The following is a 15,975-nucleotide window of genomic DNA, read 5'->3' as shown; positions in this document are numbered from 1 at the left end:
GGCTCACAATATACAGTTACGTCTATATATTTGGAAGGAGACAACATTTTTCTAATTTTGGATATAGACATTACCACAATGAATTTTAAACAAAACAATTCAGATGCAGTTGAAGTTCAGACTTTCAGCTTTCATTTGAGGGTATCCAGATTAAAATTGGATGAAGGGTTTAGGAGTTTCAGCTCCTTATCATGTGCCACCCTGGTTTTAAAGGGACCAAAAGTAATTGGACAATTGACTCCAAGGCTATTTCATGGACAGCTATGGGCAATCCCTTCGTTATGTCATTCTCAATTAAGCTGATAAAAGGCCTGGAGTAGATTTGAGGTGTGGTGCTTGCATTTGGAAGGTTTTAATGTGAAGTAAACATGTGGTCAAAGGAGCTCTCCATGCAGGTGAAACAAGCCATCCTTAAGTTGCAATAACAGAAAAAACCCATCCGAGAAATTGCTACAATATTAGGAGTGGCAAAATCTACAGTTTGGTACATCCTGAGAAAGAAAGAAAGCACTGGTGAACTCATCAATGCAAAAAGACCTGGGCGCCCACGGAAGACAACAGTGGTGGATGATGGCAGAATAATCTCCATGGTGAAGAGAAACCCCTTCACAACAGCCAACCAAGTGAACAACACTCTCCAGGAGGTCGGCGTATCAATATCCAAATCTACCATAAAGAGAAGACTGCATGACAGTAAATACAGAGGGTTCACTGCACGGTGCAAGCCACTCATAAGCATCAAGAATAAAAAGGCTAGACTGGACTTTGCTAAAAAACATCTAAAAAAGCCAGCACAGTTCTGGAAGAACATTCTTTGGACAGATGAAACCAAGATCAACCTCTACCAGAATGATGGAAAGAGAAAAGTATGGCGAAGGCGTGGTACAGCTCATGATCCAAAGCATACCACATGATCTGTAAAACACGGCGGAGGCAGTGTGATGGCTTGGGCATGCATGGCTGCCAGTGGCACTGGGTCACTAGTGTTTATTGATGATGTGACACAGGACAGAAGCAGCCGAATGAATTCTCAGGTATTCAGAGACATACTGTGTGCTCAGGTCCAGCCAAATGCAGACAAACTGATTGGTCGTCGTTTCATACTACAGATGGACAATGACCCAAAATATAAAGCCAAAGCAACCCAGGAGGTTATTAAAGCAAAGAAGTGGGATATTCTTGAATGGCCAAGTCAGTCACCTGATCTCAACCCAATTGAGCATGTATTTCACTTGTTAAAGACTAAACTTCAGACAGAAAGGCCCACAAACAAACAGCAAATGAAAACCACCACAGGCCTGGCAGAGCGTCAAAAAGGAGGAAACACAACGTCTGGTGATGTCCATGAGTTCAAGACTTCAGGCAGTCATTGCCAACAAAGGGTTTTCAACCAAGTACTAAAAATGAACATTTTATTTAAAATTATTTAATCTGTCCAATTACTTTTGGTCCCTTTAAAAACAGGGTGGAACATGTTAAGGAGCTGAAACTCCTAAACCCTTCATCCAATTTTAATGTGGATACCCTCAAATGAAAGCTGAAAGTCTGAACTTCAACTGCATCTGAATTGTTTTGTTTAAAATTCATTGTGGTAAAGTCTATAACCAAAATTAGGAAAAAGTGTTGTCTCTCCAAATATATATGGACGTAACTGTAAATTCACTATCAGTATGTCCTAGTGTGGTAGAATGCCGGAAAACCCATAAGAAACCCACGCAAATGCCTTGGTGGGATTTGAACCCGGGGCAGAGTAACGGTGCTAACCAATGAGCCACAGAAAAGAATCAAACATGGCCACTTCTGCATTGAGCAGGAAATACTGTACTGGGGCATCTGGGCTCAACTTCTTCTATGTCTGTGGTTTGGCACTGATATTTGTGTCAGCTTCTTTATTAGAAACAGTCATCAAGGTTGTCGCCAGACTGCACCAAAACTCAACATGTAACATCTTTTCTGAGCTAAAGTTTTGGAATTGAAAAGTTAGATTTTCCTGCATGGTTACTAGAATAGGGTGACATGCCTGGGAAGATTTCAGGTCTGAAGACTCCACAGTTATGAATGACTGCAGCTCTGGAGTATAACACAGACTGAAATTAAGGATAAGTAATGTGAAGCATTTAAAATGTCTGCTCCACTTAACAGGAAATCCAGTTGTACATAATTGAAATTACTGTACTTACTTTCTTCCTTTGTCTTTTCCTTTATCGATGATGGTGTTGGTGAGAGCTCCTAACACTATTAAATAGTCTCTGTCGTGATCTGGTAAAACGACATAGCGTGTTTCCTGTGGAAGTTAAGGTTTATAGTTAGGAACCTGGTAATGATCAGGATGAAATACTAAGCTTACAGCCTAATTTAGCTACACAGGCATTCATTAAGAGGTTCCTCTGGGGCGGAGCATGTGGAAAAGTACAAAAGGAGACTCTGAGGCCCTAGACTAGATGTAATACAGCTCTGGCAAAAATTAAGAGACCACCACATCAAAACCCTATCATGGGCAGCCCAATCTCCAGAGCTGAACCCCATTGAAAACCTCTGTAATGTAATCAAGAGGATGATGGATAGTCACAAGCCATCAAAGAAAGAAGAACTGCTTAAATTCTTGCACCAGAAGCAGAGTGAAAGACCGGTGGAACGCATGCCAAGACGCATAAAAGTTGTGATTAAAAATCATGGTTATTCCACAAAATATTGATTTCTGAACTCTTCTTGGGTTAAAACATTAGTATTGTTGTTTCTAAATTATTATGAACTTGTTTTCTTTGCATTATTTGAGGTCTGAAAGCACTGTTTGTTTTTTTTATTTTGACCATTTTTCTTTTTCAGAAAAAAATACAAAATGTATTACTTGGAAATTTGGAGACATGTTGTCAGAAGTTTATAGAATAAAATAACAATTTACATTTTACTCAAAAATCTACCTATAAAGAGAAAAATCAGACAAATTAAACATTTTGCAGTGGTCTCTTAATTTTTGCCAGAGCTGTATATAAGGTTTGAGTTTTTGCCAATGAGCTTCAGTAAAAATCTAATAAAAACATTATCTTCCAATGTGTGTGCCAGGCACGTCTGCTGAGCGGAGACGGTGGCCTCGCGGGGGTGCTGGCTGCGGATGTGAGAGCTCCGTGTACTCCGTTCCATGTATCCTGGGACTATGCGGGTGGACGGGATGTTGGTGTGTATGCAACGGCTCATCACAAGCACCCGGGGCTTCCTGTGGTCGGACATGGAGACCCGACTGTGGCTGCACATCTGAGGGGAATCCGACATGCAGTCGACCCTGGATGGGAATTTCCGTAACAGCCATGTGTACCGGGATGTGGCTGGGTGGCTCAGCGAGCTGGGCTTCGAGCGTACACTGGAGCAGTGCCACATCGACATCAAGGGCCTCAGGCACCAGTACTTCCAGGCCCGGGAGGGCGTCCAGAAGAATGGACACTCCCGGAAGATCTGCTGCTACTACGATGAGATGAACCACATCCTGCGCACATGGCTGGCCCCGGCTACCGGTGCCGAGCCCCTCGGGATCCTGCTCCTCTGCCCAGAACACCCCCAGCAGAGAGGAGCTTCCTGCAAACCCTGAGGATGAGGACATCGAGGAAGAGCTCCCCAGGGAGGGGGACGGGGGGAAGTCCTCCCAAGACAATTTCACTGAGGACTCGAGGGAAGAATCGTCCTGCTACATGGAGCTGCCCATCAAGGTGGAAGATGGCCCCAGCTTCGCCATCCCGTTTCCCCCTTAAGAGGGTTATAAATCTGTTCATGCTAAGGCAAATCAATCTCAGATACCTCAGCTTAAAAAGTTTAAGAAGCGCCACTTAAGCTTTACTTTGGACAAGATGATGGAGCGTTTCCTTCAGCAGAGCGTGAATGAAGAGGAAAAGTTTCACAAGTATGACGAACAGCATCTGCAGATTGAAGACAAGTGGTGAGAATCTGAGCACAATCGGGAAATCCAAATGTTACAGATGCTGGGACAGTTTCTGAGTGGCATCTCCTCCAGTGCTCAGATGGGCGGGCACAGCCGTGTCAGCAGCCCCATGCGAGGCAATGTGCGGACGTATGGGGACTCAGTGCACTTTACTACTGCTTCACCATTTTCTCCTCCAATAGTTCCAGAGAGATCGTTCTCTCTGTGTCCCACACGGCCAGCCAAGGACATGGAGAATATCTTCCAGCTGGTCAGAAATATCATACCCCCACTTGCATCTAAAAAGCACAAAGATCAAGCTGGAAAGATTGGCATCATTGGAGGCTGTCAAGAATATACCGGTTCTCTGTACTTTGCAGCAATTTCAGTACTTAAAGTGGGTGCAGATTTATCCAAGGTATTTTGTACCAAAGATGCAGCAATTGTGATAAAGTCTACAGTCCAGAGCTGATTGCACATCCAGTTCTTGATCATCCCAATGCATTGCATGAGATAGAAAAATGGCTTCTAAGACTACACACTCTAGTAATAGGACCGGGTTGGGAATAAATGATTCCATACTGGACACCACAAAGGGTATTATTGAAAAAGGCAAGGCGAAAGGTATTCCTCTGGTTATAGATGCAGATGGACTTTGGCTGATTTCAAATCAACCTTCTGTTTTTCAAGGCTAAGAGGGTTGTCCTCACCCCAAACTTCATGGAGTTCAGTCGGCTGTATGAAGTGGTGCTCACTGAGCCAGTGGATAGTAGCGATCAGCATGGAAGTGTACTCAAGCTCAGCCAAGCAATGGGCAATATTACTATTGTTAAGAAAGGAGAGTGGGATCTAATCTCAGACGGGGTTAAAGTTTTAGTGTGCAATCATGAAGGTAGCTGCCGGTGCTGCAGAGGACAGGGTGATCTCTTAGCTGGTTCTCTTGGCGTCTTGGTACACTGGGCATTTCTTGCTGGACCAGAAAAAATAAATGGTCAGAATTCTTTTGTGATGGCAGCATTCGGAGCCTGTTCTCTTACAAGGCAGTGCAATCATCAAGCATTTCAGAAATATGGCCGTTCCATTACCACCCACGAATGACATGATTTCGGAAGTTGGGACAGCTTTTAACAAGCTCTTTGAAACCTGATCTGCTTGTTCTGAACAAGTGACTGCTTTATGCATAGGATTGGCACTAGAATGCACAAAAGACACTTGTTCCTATGCAGTAGCCATAGGGAAACTATGCAACACTGTATTCTCCTGCAAGGAGGAACTCCTACTGAAGACTCCAAATTTTTGTTTTACCCTTTACCAAAAAAAGAGCACTGAATTTCAGGCAGAAGATGAACAGTCACAAAATGACAGGAAGAAAATCCAATCACCTCTGAACACTATTAGGATATACAGTTATATATGGGTGCTCTGATAATGAACTTCATAGAAAGAAATGAAAGGCAGTAGAGGGGTTGTCCGAGATTTTGGCGTTGGTGGCCTGTTCTTGGGGTAGGGTATTGGTGTCTGATCAGTTTGGGTGCGACATCTGTGTCGGTGGGCATCAGAACTGCACAGCTCCGTTAACTATATAGTGGCCTCAGCTGGATTGTGGGAAGATGTGCAGTACCTGGTCATCACCACTGTGCAGTTGAAGAAGTTGTGTTCTACAGGTCCACAACTGAGCACTTCTGTCCGTCATTGGGAACAGCTGATCGGTGTTGGTATCAGGTCTCGTACCCCCACCCATCAGACGTTGATGGCCTGTCCTGGTGACGGGCCATCAATGTTGAGGTTCTGGACTAGATCTTTAATTGTAGATGATCACTGCCCAGTGACTCCCACTTGCCCATGGTAATAAGTGCCTGCAATTAGGTTTCATTTGTCTCCACTTTGTAATGAGTCCTCTGAAATGTTGTCAGAGCTTCTAATGCATTGTTATAAATACATATAGTTTGTATGCAATTATAGAAAATCTTTACAGGAACGTAAGATAATATATCCTGTGAAAAGCTCTGTTGTCTTTAAATTAGGTGATTTTTACTTATGTAAAAGACCTACAGTTCTAGGTTACAGTTGTTTTAAACGAAAGTAAAATAAATATTCTGTCATTTTGGGGAAAAAAACAAGCAAAACCCCCCCAAAACATTATCTTTCATTGAATGACAAGTAAACCACAATATTTACTAAGTGTCTCCAGGAAGATCTCAAGTGACACTCTCTCCAAATTAGTGATAAGCATGGACAGATGGGTCCATATGACAAGCTCTCATTCTGTGATCGGAATTTTCAGACATAAGTCTTGAATATCCTGGCCAGACACCCTATACCACTTCTAGTTATGCACACAAATGAGCCCCATAGTCACATTTAGAGGTATAACTTGAAGTATTGTCCCCACAAATGTGTCTGATCATGATTGGGCAGCTTGGTCGGCTGTTACCGCAACGTCTGCACAACCTAAAGTTCCACCCCTGCTTACAATACTAGGACTACTCCATTAGTGGTTCCCCAGGCCTATTGTAATATCATATGCCCCTTTAGTCACAGTTGGACACCATCTGAGGCAGAGTTCTCCCCTTTTCTCATGGACGGTATACCACACACAGTAAAATATGCTACAAAATAAGTATTGCAATAGGGACCACATTAATCACAGGGATCACAGAAATCCTAGTGGGCAGGGCAAAGCCATCTAGTATCATTAACAATAAAATGTGGTTTGCATGAGGGAACTAGGGATGGGCGAACTCAAATAGTAAAGTTCGAGGTTCATACCGAACATCTTCTCCCTGAAGTCCATGTTACTGTTCGGGTTTGACATCCCGAACATCTGGCATTTCCCACGCTGTCATCTGTGTGACAACACAAGAGACACCATCTCTGATCTGCGGTAAGTTTCTTACCACCGGTCAGAGCACTGCGGTTCCCTCACTGTCATACAGATGACAGCATATGAGTCATCAGCTGTGACAGGTGGTAAAAAGGTTACCCTTGGTCACAGGCGTTGGCTGATGAAAGTATTACTCTCATCATCCTATGCCTGGTCTCGTTGATGGCACCGAGAGCAGATGTACAATGTTGAAAGTATTCATCCGCCGGCGGCTGTGCAATAAATAAATAAACAAAATTTAAGAAATGCTCAGTGACTGCTGCAATCATGGCTGAGCAGTTGCATCATGCCACCACTCAGCCATTCAGTCGAGATGTAGCTGAGTCAGCCTCTTCATGGAACAAATGGATTGTCATGGGACAAGTGAGGAATATGGTGTTTTATTATTTTTAATTTTACAATAATAAATGGGTAAAAGAGGGTGGTGAGTGTTTATTTCCAATAAAGGAGTCTGTTAATATTTCAATTACTATAGCGTTAGTAATGGGGGTGTCTTATAGCCGCCTCTCTATTACTAACCTGTGGGCTTGATGTCAGCTGACAATGCAAAGCTGATATCAACCCCACAAATATTACCCCACTTGCCACCACATCAGGACAAGTGGGAAGAGCCGGGCAATGTGCCCGAATTGGCACATCTATTAGATGCGCCATTTCTGGGGCAACTGTGGGCTCCTATTTTAAGGCTGGGTAGGGTCAATATTAATGGCCCCTTCCCAGTCGGAGAATGCCAACGCCCAGCTGTTCGCTTTAACTTGGCTGGTTATCAAAAAATAAGAGTGATCCCACACCATTTTTATTATAATTTATTTAAACAATTTGAAATAAAATAATGCATGGGGACCCCTCTGTCACGGGGTCCTTCTCCGGTATCACACAATCAACAGAGCAAGAGAAGAGTGAACAATCCCAAGACATTTATTTAGGCAAAAATACGAAAAGGTCCATAAACAATCCACCACACAAAGGATAAGATAGTCCAGAAGCCGAATGCAGTTCAGTAAGAGGATAAAAGCCCTGGGAGATGAGAGTCCAACAATACAGCAGGCAGAGGATAACATAGTCCATATATGCTTCTTTCTCTTTGAGGTGCTGTGATCAATCATAGTTCCACACAGGATCTGATCTCTGTCTCACCTCCCTGATATTTTAAAAGTCCCCCTCCTCATTCACAGGTCAGGAGGGGGAAGGTCTCAGGTCTCAGGGGCTCATTGTTTCAACAAGCTAGTTCAATATGTCATTAGCATATTAGCAAGCAGGATTATTCATTGACCCTGTGAGAAGACAACAATGCAGTACTGTGGGGGCTGATAACAGACAGCAACCACAGCCATTCATCAATTAGCAAATAACTCATCCTACAAGAGAACACCATGAAAATCAGTAAAATACTAATGCAAATAAAATGATATCCACATACCATATCCCACCATCACACCCTCTAATTTTGATAACCAGCCAAGATAAAGCTGACGACTGTGGGATGCAGCCCACATCTATCTGCTTTAGCTTAACTGCTTATAAAAAAAGTTTAATTTATTTATTTAAGCCCTTCACCATCTTCCTTTGGCTTTCTGATTTTGAGTTTCCGTTTTTTGCTCACCTTTTTCCCAGAGCCATAACTTTTTTAAAAAAGTGCAATTCCACAATCTTTTGTTGTTGCTTTTTTTTACCATGTTCACTAGATGCTAAATCTGACCTGCCATTATGATTCTCCAGGTCATTACGAGTTCGGAGATACTAAACAAGTATAGGTTCTTTTTTTTAGTTAAGTGGTGAAAAACAAATATAAAGTTCATTAAAAAAAGTTGAGATTTTCCGAGACCTGTAGTGTCACCATTTTCTGTGACATGGGGCTGGGTGAGGGCTTTTTTTTGTGTGCTAAGCTGATGTTTTTATTGATACCATCTCGGTGCAGATACGATCTTTTGATCTACAGTTATTGTATTTTAATAAAATGTTGCGGCGACCAAAAAAAGCGCAATTCTGGAGTCTTTTTTTCTTGTTACTCCGTTTACAGAACGGGTTAATTTTTTTATATATTGATAGATTGGATAATTCTGACCCTGGCGATACCAAATACGTGTATTTTATATATTTTTTAAATTGTTTTATTTTGAATGGGGCAAATGAGGGGTGATTTAAACTTTTATATAATTTTTAAATATTTTTAAAAACATTTTTGTTTACTTTCTACTAGCTTCATTTGTCTCCATGGGAGACTAGAAGCTGCGATCTCCTGATCGCTTGTGTTAGGCCGGCGTCACACTGGCGAGTTTTACGGACGTAAGAGCGCAGAAACTACGTCCGTAAAACTCGCATAACATACGGCACAATTATTCTCAATGGGGCTGCTCCTATTAGCCGTATATTACGGTTCAGTATTATACGGCTTTCTACGGCCGTACAAAATCGCAGCATGCTGCGTTTGTCAGCGTACTGCGCAAAAAAATCGCCAATGAAAGTCTATGGGGGCGTGAAAAATACGGATTCCACACTGACCAGCAGTGTGACTTGCGAGAAATACGCAGCGGTGTTAGTGAAAAGTCGGTAATTCAATTGCCGGCTTTTAATTTCTCCTGCACAAACCCGACAGGATATGAGACATGGTTTACATACAGTAAACCGTCTCATATCCCCTTTTTTTTTGCATATTCCACATTACTAATGTTAGTAGTGTGTATGTGCAAAATTTCAGCGCTGTAGCTGCTGAAATAAAGGGTTAAATGGCGGAAAAAATTGGCGTGGGCTCCCGCGCAATTTTCTCCGCCAGAATGGTAAAGCCAGTGACTGAGGGCAGATATTAATAGCCAGGAGAGGGTCCATGGTTATTGGCCCCCCCCGTGGCTAAAAACATCTGCCCCCAGCCACCCCAGAAAAGGCACATCTGGAAGATGCGCCAATTCTGGCACTTGGCCACTCTCTTCCCACTCCCTGTAGCGGTGGGATATGGGGTAATGAAGGGTTAATGCCACCTTGCTATTGGAAGGTGACATTAAGCCAGATTAATAATGGAGAGGCGTCAATTATGACACCTATCCATTATTAATCCAATTGTAGGAAAGGGTTAAAAAACACACACACACATGATTTAAAAGTATTTTAATGAAAAAAACACAGCGGTTGTTGTAATAATTTATTGTACTCTCAGTCCATCAGGAACACCCTCGCTTGGAAAAATAATAAACGCACAAGATACATACCTTCTGCTGTCAGATCAGGTCCCACGAAGTAATCCATCTGAAGGGGTTAACTAATATTACAGGCAGAGCTGCGATAATCCACTCGCTCTGCCTGTAATCCCCGGGTGCTGAAAGGAAAGCAGTGATCTATACTTACATTCAGTTGCGGTGATGCGCCCCTGCTGGATGTTCTCATGAACTGCAGCCTGGGAACTTTTTCCCACGCTACAGGTCATATGAGGACATCCACCAGGGGGCGCATCACCGCGACTGAAGGAAATGTAGGTCATTGACCTACATTTCATTCATTCGCGGTGATGCGCCCCCTGGTGGATGTCCTCATATGACCTGTAGCGTGGGAAAAAGTTCCCAGGCTGCAGTTCATGAGAACATCCAGCAGGGGCGCATCACCGCAACTGAATGTAAGTATAGATCACTGCTTTCCTTTCAGCACCCGGGGATTACAGGTACGAGCGAGCGGTTTATCGCAGCTCTGCCTGTAATATTAGTTAACCCCTTCAGATGGATTACTTCGTGGGACCTGATCTGACAGCAGAAGGTATGTATCTTGTGCGTTTATTATTTTTCCAAGCGAGGGTGTTCCTGATGGACTGAGAGTACAATAAATTATTACAACAACCGCTGTGTTTTTTTCATTAAAATACTTTTAAATCATGTGTGTGTGTGTTTTTTAACCCTTTCCTACAATTGGATTAATAATGGATAGGTGTCATAATTGACGCCTCTCCTTTATTAATCTGGCTTAATGTCACCTTACAATAGCAAGGTGGCATTAACCCTTCATTACCCCATATCCCACCGCTACAGGGAGTGGGAAGAGAGTGGCCAAGTGCCAGAATAGGCGCATCTTCCAGATGTGCCTTTTCTGGGGTGGCTGGGGGCAGATGTTTTTAGCCACGGGGGGGCCAATAACCAAGGACCCTCTCCTGGCTATTAATATCTGCCCTCAGTCACTGGCTTTACCATTCTGGCGGAGAAAATTGCGCGGGAGCCCACGCCAATTTTTTCCGCCATTTAACCCTTTATTTCAGCAGCTACAGCGCTGAAATTTTGCACATACACACTACTAACATTAGTAGTGTGGAATATGCAAAAAAAATGGGGATATGAGATGGTTTACTGTATGTAAACCATGTCTCATATCCTGTCGGGTTTGTGCAGGAGAAATGAGAAGCCGGCAATTGAATTACCGGCTTTTAACACATATCGCGCTGAATGAAATCTAAATACAGAATATATATATATGTGTCTCAATGACATATATATATATATATACTGTATATATGTTTTCCCGAACATTTGAGCACATAAATCCATTAGATGTCGGTTTTGCAAGCCTGCGCGAAAATCTCGCAGTACGGATGCCATACGGATTACATACGGAGGATGCCATGCGCAAAATACGCTGACACACCCTGACTACGGATCACTATTTTGGGAACATTTCACCGTATTTCGGCCGTATTACGGCCGTAAAATACGGACCGTATTGTCTTACGCCGAGTGTGACGCCGGCCTCAGACACACAGCAGAGCTTCAGCCCTGCTTTGTGTAGCAGAAATGCTCACTTGCTATGAGCATAATAAAACACCATATTCCTCACCTGTCCAACACTATTTGTCCCATGAAGAGGCCAACTCAGGTACATCTGGATTGCATGACTGAGCAGTGGCATGATGCAACCTCTCAGCTGTGAATTCAGGAGACACTGAGCTCAGCCTGAGAACTCAGATACAGTGCTGAGCTCTGGTCGCTCAGTTTCTCTTGGATTCCCGGCCAAGCGGTCAAATCATGCCACTGCTCAGCCATGCAACCCAGATGTAGTTTCCACTATGCGTGAATGTGCACCTGCGGATCACCCACGGACACTGACATGTGGTGTGTCTTCCAGGACCGCAGCATGTCAATTCCTCCCTGCAACAGAAATTTAAACAATAGAATGTATTGAATGCTGAAAATCCACACGGTTCAATGAACACATGCGGATTTACCTGCATTGAATAGAAGGCAGTGTTTTGGACAAAGCGAAAATATGCTGCCTTCAAAGTTCTGCTACATCCGGATCTTGGGCACATAGTCTTAGGGTGACTCTTTTAGCGTGTTGCTAAGATGCCTATTGTCAAACTACAGCTAACAATGCTGACCAATGTGTATATCTTACCGGTGTTCTAGGAACTGCCTTGAATCCACCTTTGCCATATGCAATTAACGAGTTCATCAATGTATTTGTAGAGAAAGAAAAAAATGAAGTTCGATTGCCAACGTCCTTCTCAAAACCTTTTGTAATGGCGCCATTCATCCTGCAAGATAAGCCAATAACTAGAAGATGAGAAAAGCATCATTTATGGCCTCCTTGAAGCATTTTTACATGAATCTATACCATACCTGAAGACATAGTCATGGGAATCAATCTCTTGTCCCATTCCAGATCCATTTAAAATGCCACCATTGCCCACCACGGCGCATCGAATACAAGGTGACTGCCCTCGCCAGGTGTCGAACATGTAGGCATTACCCGTAGAGTTCAGCAGATTCAGAGTTTGATTAATAACTGGTGAAATAAATGCAAGAACATATTAGTTAGGTGAACAGTTTCCATCAGGATGACTATCATGACATTGTCTGTTACATGGGTAGATTATTGCTTAAGGAAGTAAAGGATCACATGAAAATGTATGATTTTGGAGTTTTAAGAATCTGGTGAGGACTTTGATAAAGACAACTAGTGTATATGTCCATTTTGGAGCATCTTAGTCACAGTTTCAACTCTTTGTGATGCTTTAGATGTAGACAGAGAACATACGGTCTATGGAATAAGTAAGAAACTTACTCTCCCAGGGGACTCCCATCCATCCTTGAGCTCCATTGTATTTCTTAAGTCTTTCGTATTCCGACTTTTGAGCATGTTTCTTCCATTGCAAAACTGGTATTTTTTCCAAAAACATATTTTGGAACTCCTTGCTCTGGAGCTTATCTCTGATGCGGTTTGGACATTTCTGTGGAGATGTGAAGGTGAAGAACTCACTGATTATGTATAGAGGTTGTTGAAAGGTTTCTATATTTTTGAAAGACCATTGTTTGATACCCATATATTTCCCAACTATTCCTTTGATGGTTTCTTGAAGACCTTATCTTGGCCCTGGCCCAAACAATTAACTTTTTATTCTTTGAGTAGTAGGCTGTTCACTGACCTGAGACAAAAGAAGGAAGAACTCATATAGAGGCTCCTAGTATAAGAAACCTTTTTTTGGCTGTGCCTTAACATGGCTGATTGGGAGATACTTGACTTGTGAATGCGAAGATTGGGTTCACAATGTTGTCAGACAACATGAAACATAATCCAATCTGGTTGTCTATGTTTGTCCATTTAGAAGAGTTTAAAGATTTGTTTTCTGCTTCCCATCGGTGTCAGTGATATCAACTAGTCATCACGGGGCCTCTTTTACCAAAAGTTGGTTGTGGTCTTTATTAACATAAATTGTGTCCATGTAATACTATGACAAGTCCTACAAAGCTGCTGTTACCAGTCTGGCTAATAGCAGATGCACACTTTGTCAGGAAATTACTTTAGAAACCAGGGTGGCTTTGGGTGGTCACTGTTGATTGGGTTGTGTTATTTGTGAATCCTTTGGCATGGATAGTATCATTTTTAGGGGGCACTATTTGGTATACTATGGTGGTTGAGTCAATAGAATATGCTACACTTGGCTCCATTTCAACAAAAAGCCAATCTTGTCTGTGACATCTATGAAAAGGGGTCGTTTGATTTAAGTATATGTACAGTATTGGTCAATCCAGCATGACATCCCAATATGCCCTGGTACAAATTTGCCCACATTCCCATGTTCTTCAACCAAGGCTTGGTGGACATTCAAATTTACCTTCCTATTGTCCTCACCCGTCCTCAGTAATAACGATGATGTAAGCCTTTACTAGTGACACAGTCATCAGTTCTGCTCCAGGATGTGAGAATTTTCAACTTTTCTTCCTCAATCACTCAATCAGCTACATCTTTGGAAACTATTTGTTCTCTCCTCTCAGTACTTCTTTGTCTGTGTCAAGGTGTCTGGTGACGTGAATATATCACCAGGTGATTCATATTTACAGAAGAAACTTGTACACAGAACATATCTATCAGAGCTCCTAGGTTCCGCTACTGCTGAAAGTCACAGAGCCATAATAAGATCCATAAACAGCAGTTGCATGGATTCAGAGGTACTGAGGTGTTAATAAGTTAAGTATTAATTAATAACAAGAAAGCATATCAATCAACAGCCTACTGATATTTTTAAGAGGAAACCAGATCCTTCAACAGCTTGATGATGGTTTCCAAAATAAATAAGAAATAAATAAGATTTACAACACATTTTACATTAGATTACTTTATTACCAAAATTAATTAATGTTGGCCACCTTAATATCTAGGTGGCCATGTAGCAGTTGTAACAATGAGAAATATCAGGGTTATATATTTAGGGGCTAATGTGTCATTGATACAGGTTCTACAGATGCTATGGGAAAAGATGAGACTTATTGATGTTATCACCCATTTGACTATGGGGGTTTGTGAACCTGCACTCTCCGTTCCAGAATGGAGGAAAAGCCTTGTAAGGTTTAGGTCCTAATTTTTTCTCGGAAACCATCTTTAGATGTCATTCCAAAGAAGAGGCAGCTCCATGAACCTCATAATCTTTCCCCTCCATCCCATCCATGTATCATGATTTCCCACATGCCCCTGGAGCATCCTTAAGCAAGTAAAATTCGAATGTGTTCAACCCTTCACCAACACTGACAAGCAACAATCAACTAAAATCTGATATCAAACATTGGAAAAATTAATTTGCAGCATTCACATTTCAAAAGTTTAGACTTACAGAATGGACGTGCGTGTCATCAGTCGCATAGTTATTTCCCAAGTAGCTAAAGGTTGTTGAGGGCGAACTCTTTTTGGTTGGCTCTGGTGTAGGTTTTGTAGTTATTGCATTCTGTGGTTTGGTCTTAAAATTTGGTCTTTGGGTGGTCACATGTGATTTTGCTGACTTATTTTGTAGCTTGATGGACTCATTTAGAGGTTTTGAGGTTGTTTTTGTATTTTTCCTGGTGACTGAAGATGACTCTCTAACATTTTCAATTGGTTTTGGTGAGGAGGTTGTGTTGGTATCCTCAGATTGTAGAGACTCTGTAGAATGCTGTATGGTCATCTCTGGTCTTTCTTTTTTTTCTATTTCTTTAGAACCAATGTAGTTTTCTATCAGGTCAATTTGTCTGTGAAAAGGGATCACATGAAGTTCAGGCAAGTTGAATACTTTCTTGAGATCAATCAAAATACTTACAAAATTCTAAAGTTGGCGATTAAGTTCTCCTCTAATAAGGGGGCCAAGAGGTTGGCCTCTAGCCTATTGCAATAGAAGTTAAAGTCCTTCATGAACAGTCTAGACAATGGGGCTATGGGCGTACCCAGGATCAAAACTAGGGGGGATGCCATGGTCGTACAGGTTGTAAAAGTTTAGAATGCAAAAGGTGAATGAAACGAAAATTTTAAGAAAATTATATGCAAATTGTCTCTTCAGAGAGGACTAGAACTCTAGTGCCACCTATGGGAAGTAGCAATCCTAACAGTCAATGTCGACCCTTTAACGAGCCTTGTCACCTGACATAGGATAAGAGCCAAACCAGATCTCAATTTGCAGACACTGTGTTTCGGGGTACTGCCCCTCATCAGTGCAAAGTGGAGATCTGGTTTGGCTGATTGAGAGGCGTCTGAACGGGATCCAAGAAGTATCGTTTCTCCTTGTGGAGAGTGACATGTTAAGCATGTTGAGGTGATTAAAGCCGCAATGCTCCTCATGACATTGACTGTTAGGATTGCTACTTCCAATAGGTGACACTAGAGGTCTAGTCCTCTTCCTCTCTGAAGAGACAATTTGCATATTTCCCAGAGGAGCATTGTGGCTTTAAGTCTCCTCACCTCAACATGC

General features: G+C 42.2%; 1 protein-coding gene and 1 pseudogene across 1 annotated transcript in view; one reads left to right on the top strand and one right to left on the bottom strand.

The window, feature by feature from the left end:
- LOC143766021 (alpha-N-acetylgalactosaminide alpha-2,6-sialyltransferase 2-like) overlaps nucleotides 1-15,975 on the bottom strand; it is a 198,900-nt gene that overhangs the window by 67,512 nt on the left and 115,413 nt on the right. The window contains exons 2-6 of the mRNA XM_077253351.1: nucleotides 14,872-15,262; nucleotides 12,828-12,993; nucleotides 12,383-12,548; nucleotides 12,159-12,297; nucleotides 2,181-2,284 (exon numbers count right to left, since the gene is read on the bottom strand). Of these exons, the coding sequence (XP_077109466.1) occupies nucleotides 2,181-2,284; nucleotides 12,159-12,297; nucleotides 12,383-12,548; nucleotides 12,828-12,993; nucleotides 14,872-15,262 (966 nt within the window). The remainder of the gene's footprint in view (nucleotides 1-2,180; nucleotides 2,285-12,158; nucleotides 12,298-12,382; nucleotides 12,549-12,827; nucleotides 12,994-14,871; nucleotides 15,263-15,975) is intronic.
- LOC143769242 (ATP-dependent (S)-NAD(P)H-hydrate dehydratase pseudogene) lies at nucleotides 3,170-5,140 on the top strand (annotated as a pseudogene).

This window comes from Ranitomeya variabilis, chromosome 4 (assembly GCF_051348905.1).
Source record: "Ranitomeya variabilis isolate aRanVar5 chromosome 4, aRanVar5.hap1, whole genome shotgun sequence".
Taxonomy (NCBI): Eukaryota; Metazoa; Chordata; class Amphibia; order Anura; family Dendrobatidae; genus Ranitomeya; species Ranitomeya variabilis.
The sequence above is the reverse complement of the archived record's forward strand: the minus strand, read 5'-3'. Positions and strand labels throughout refer to the sequence as shown.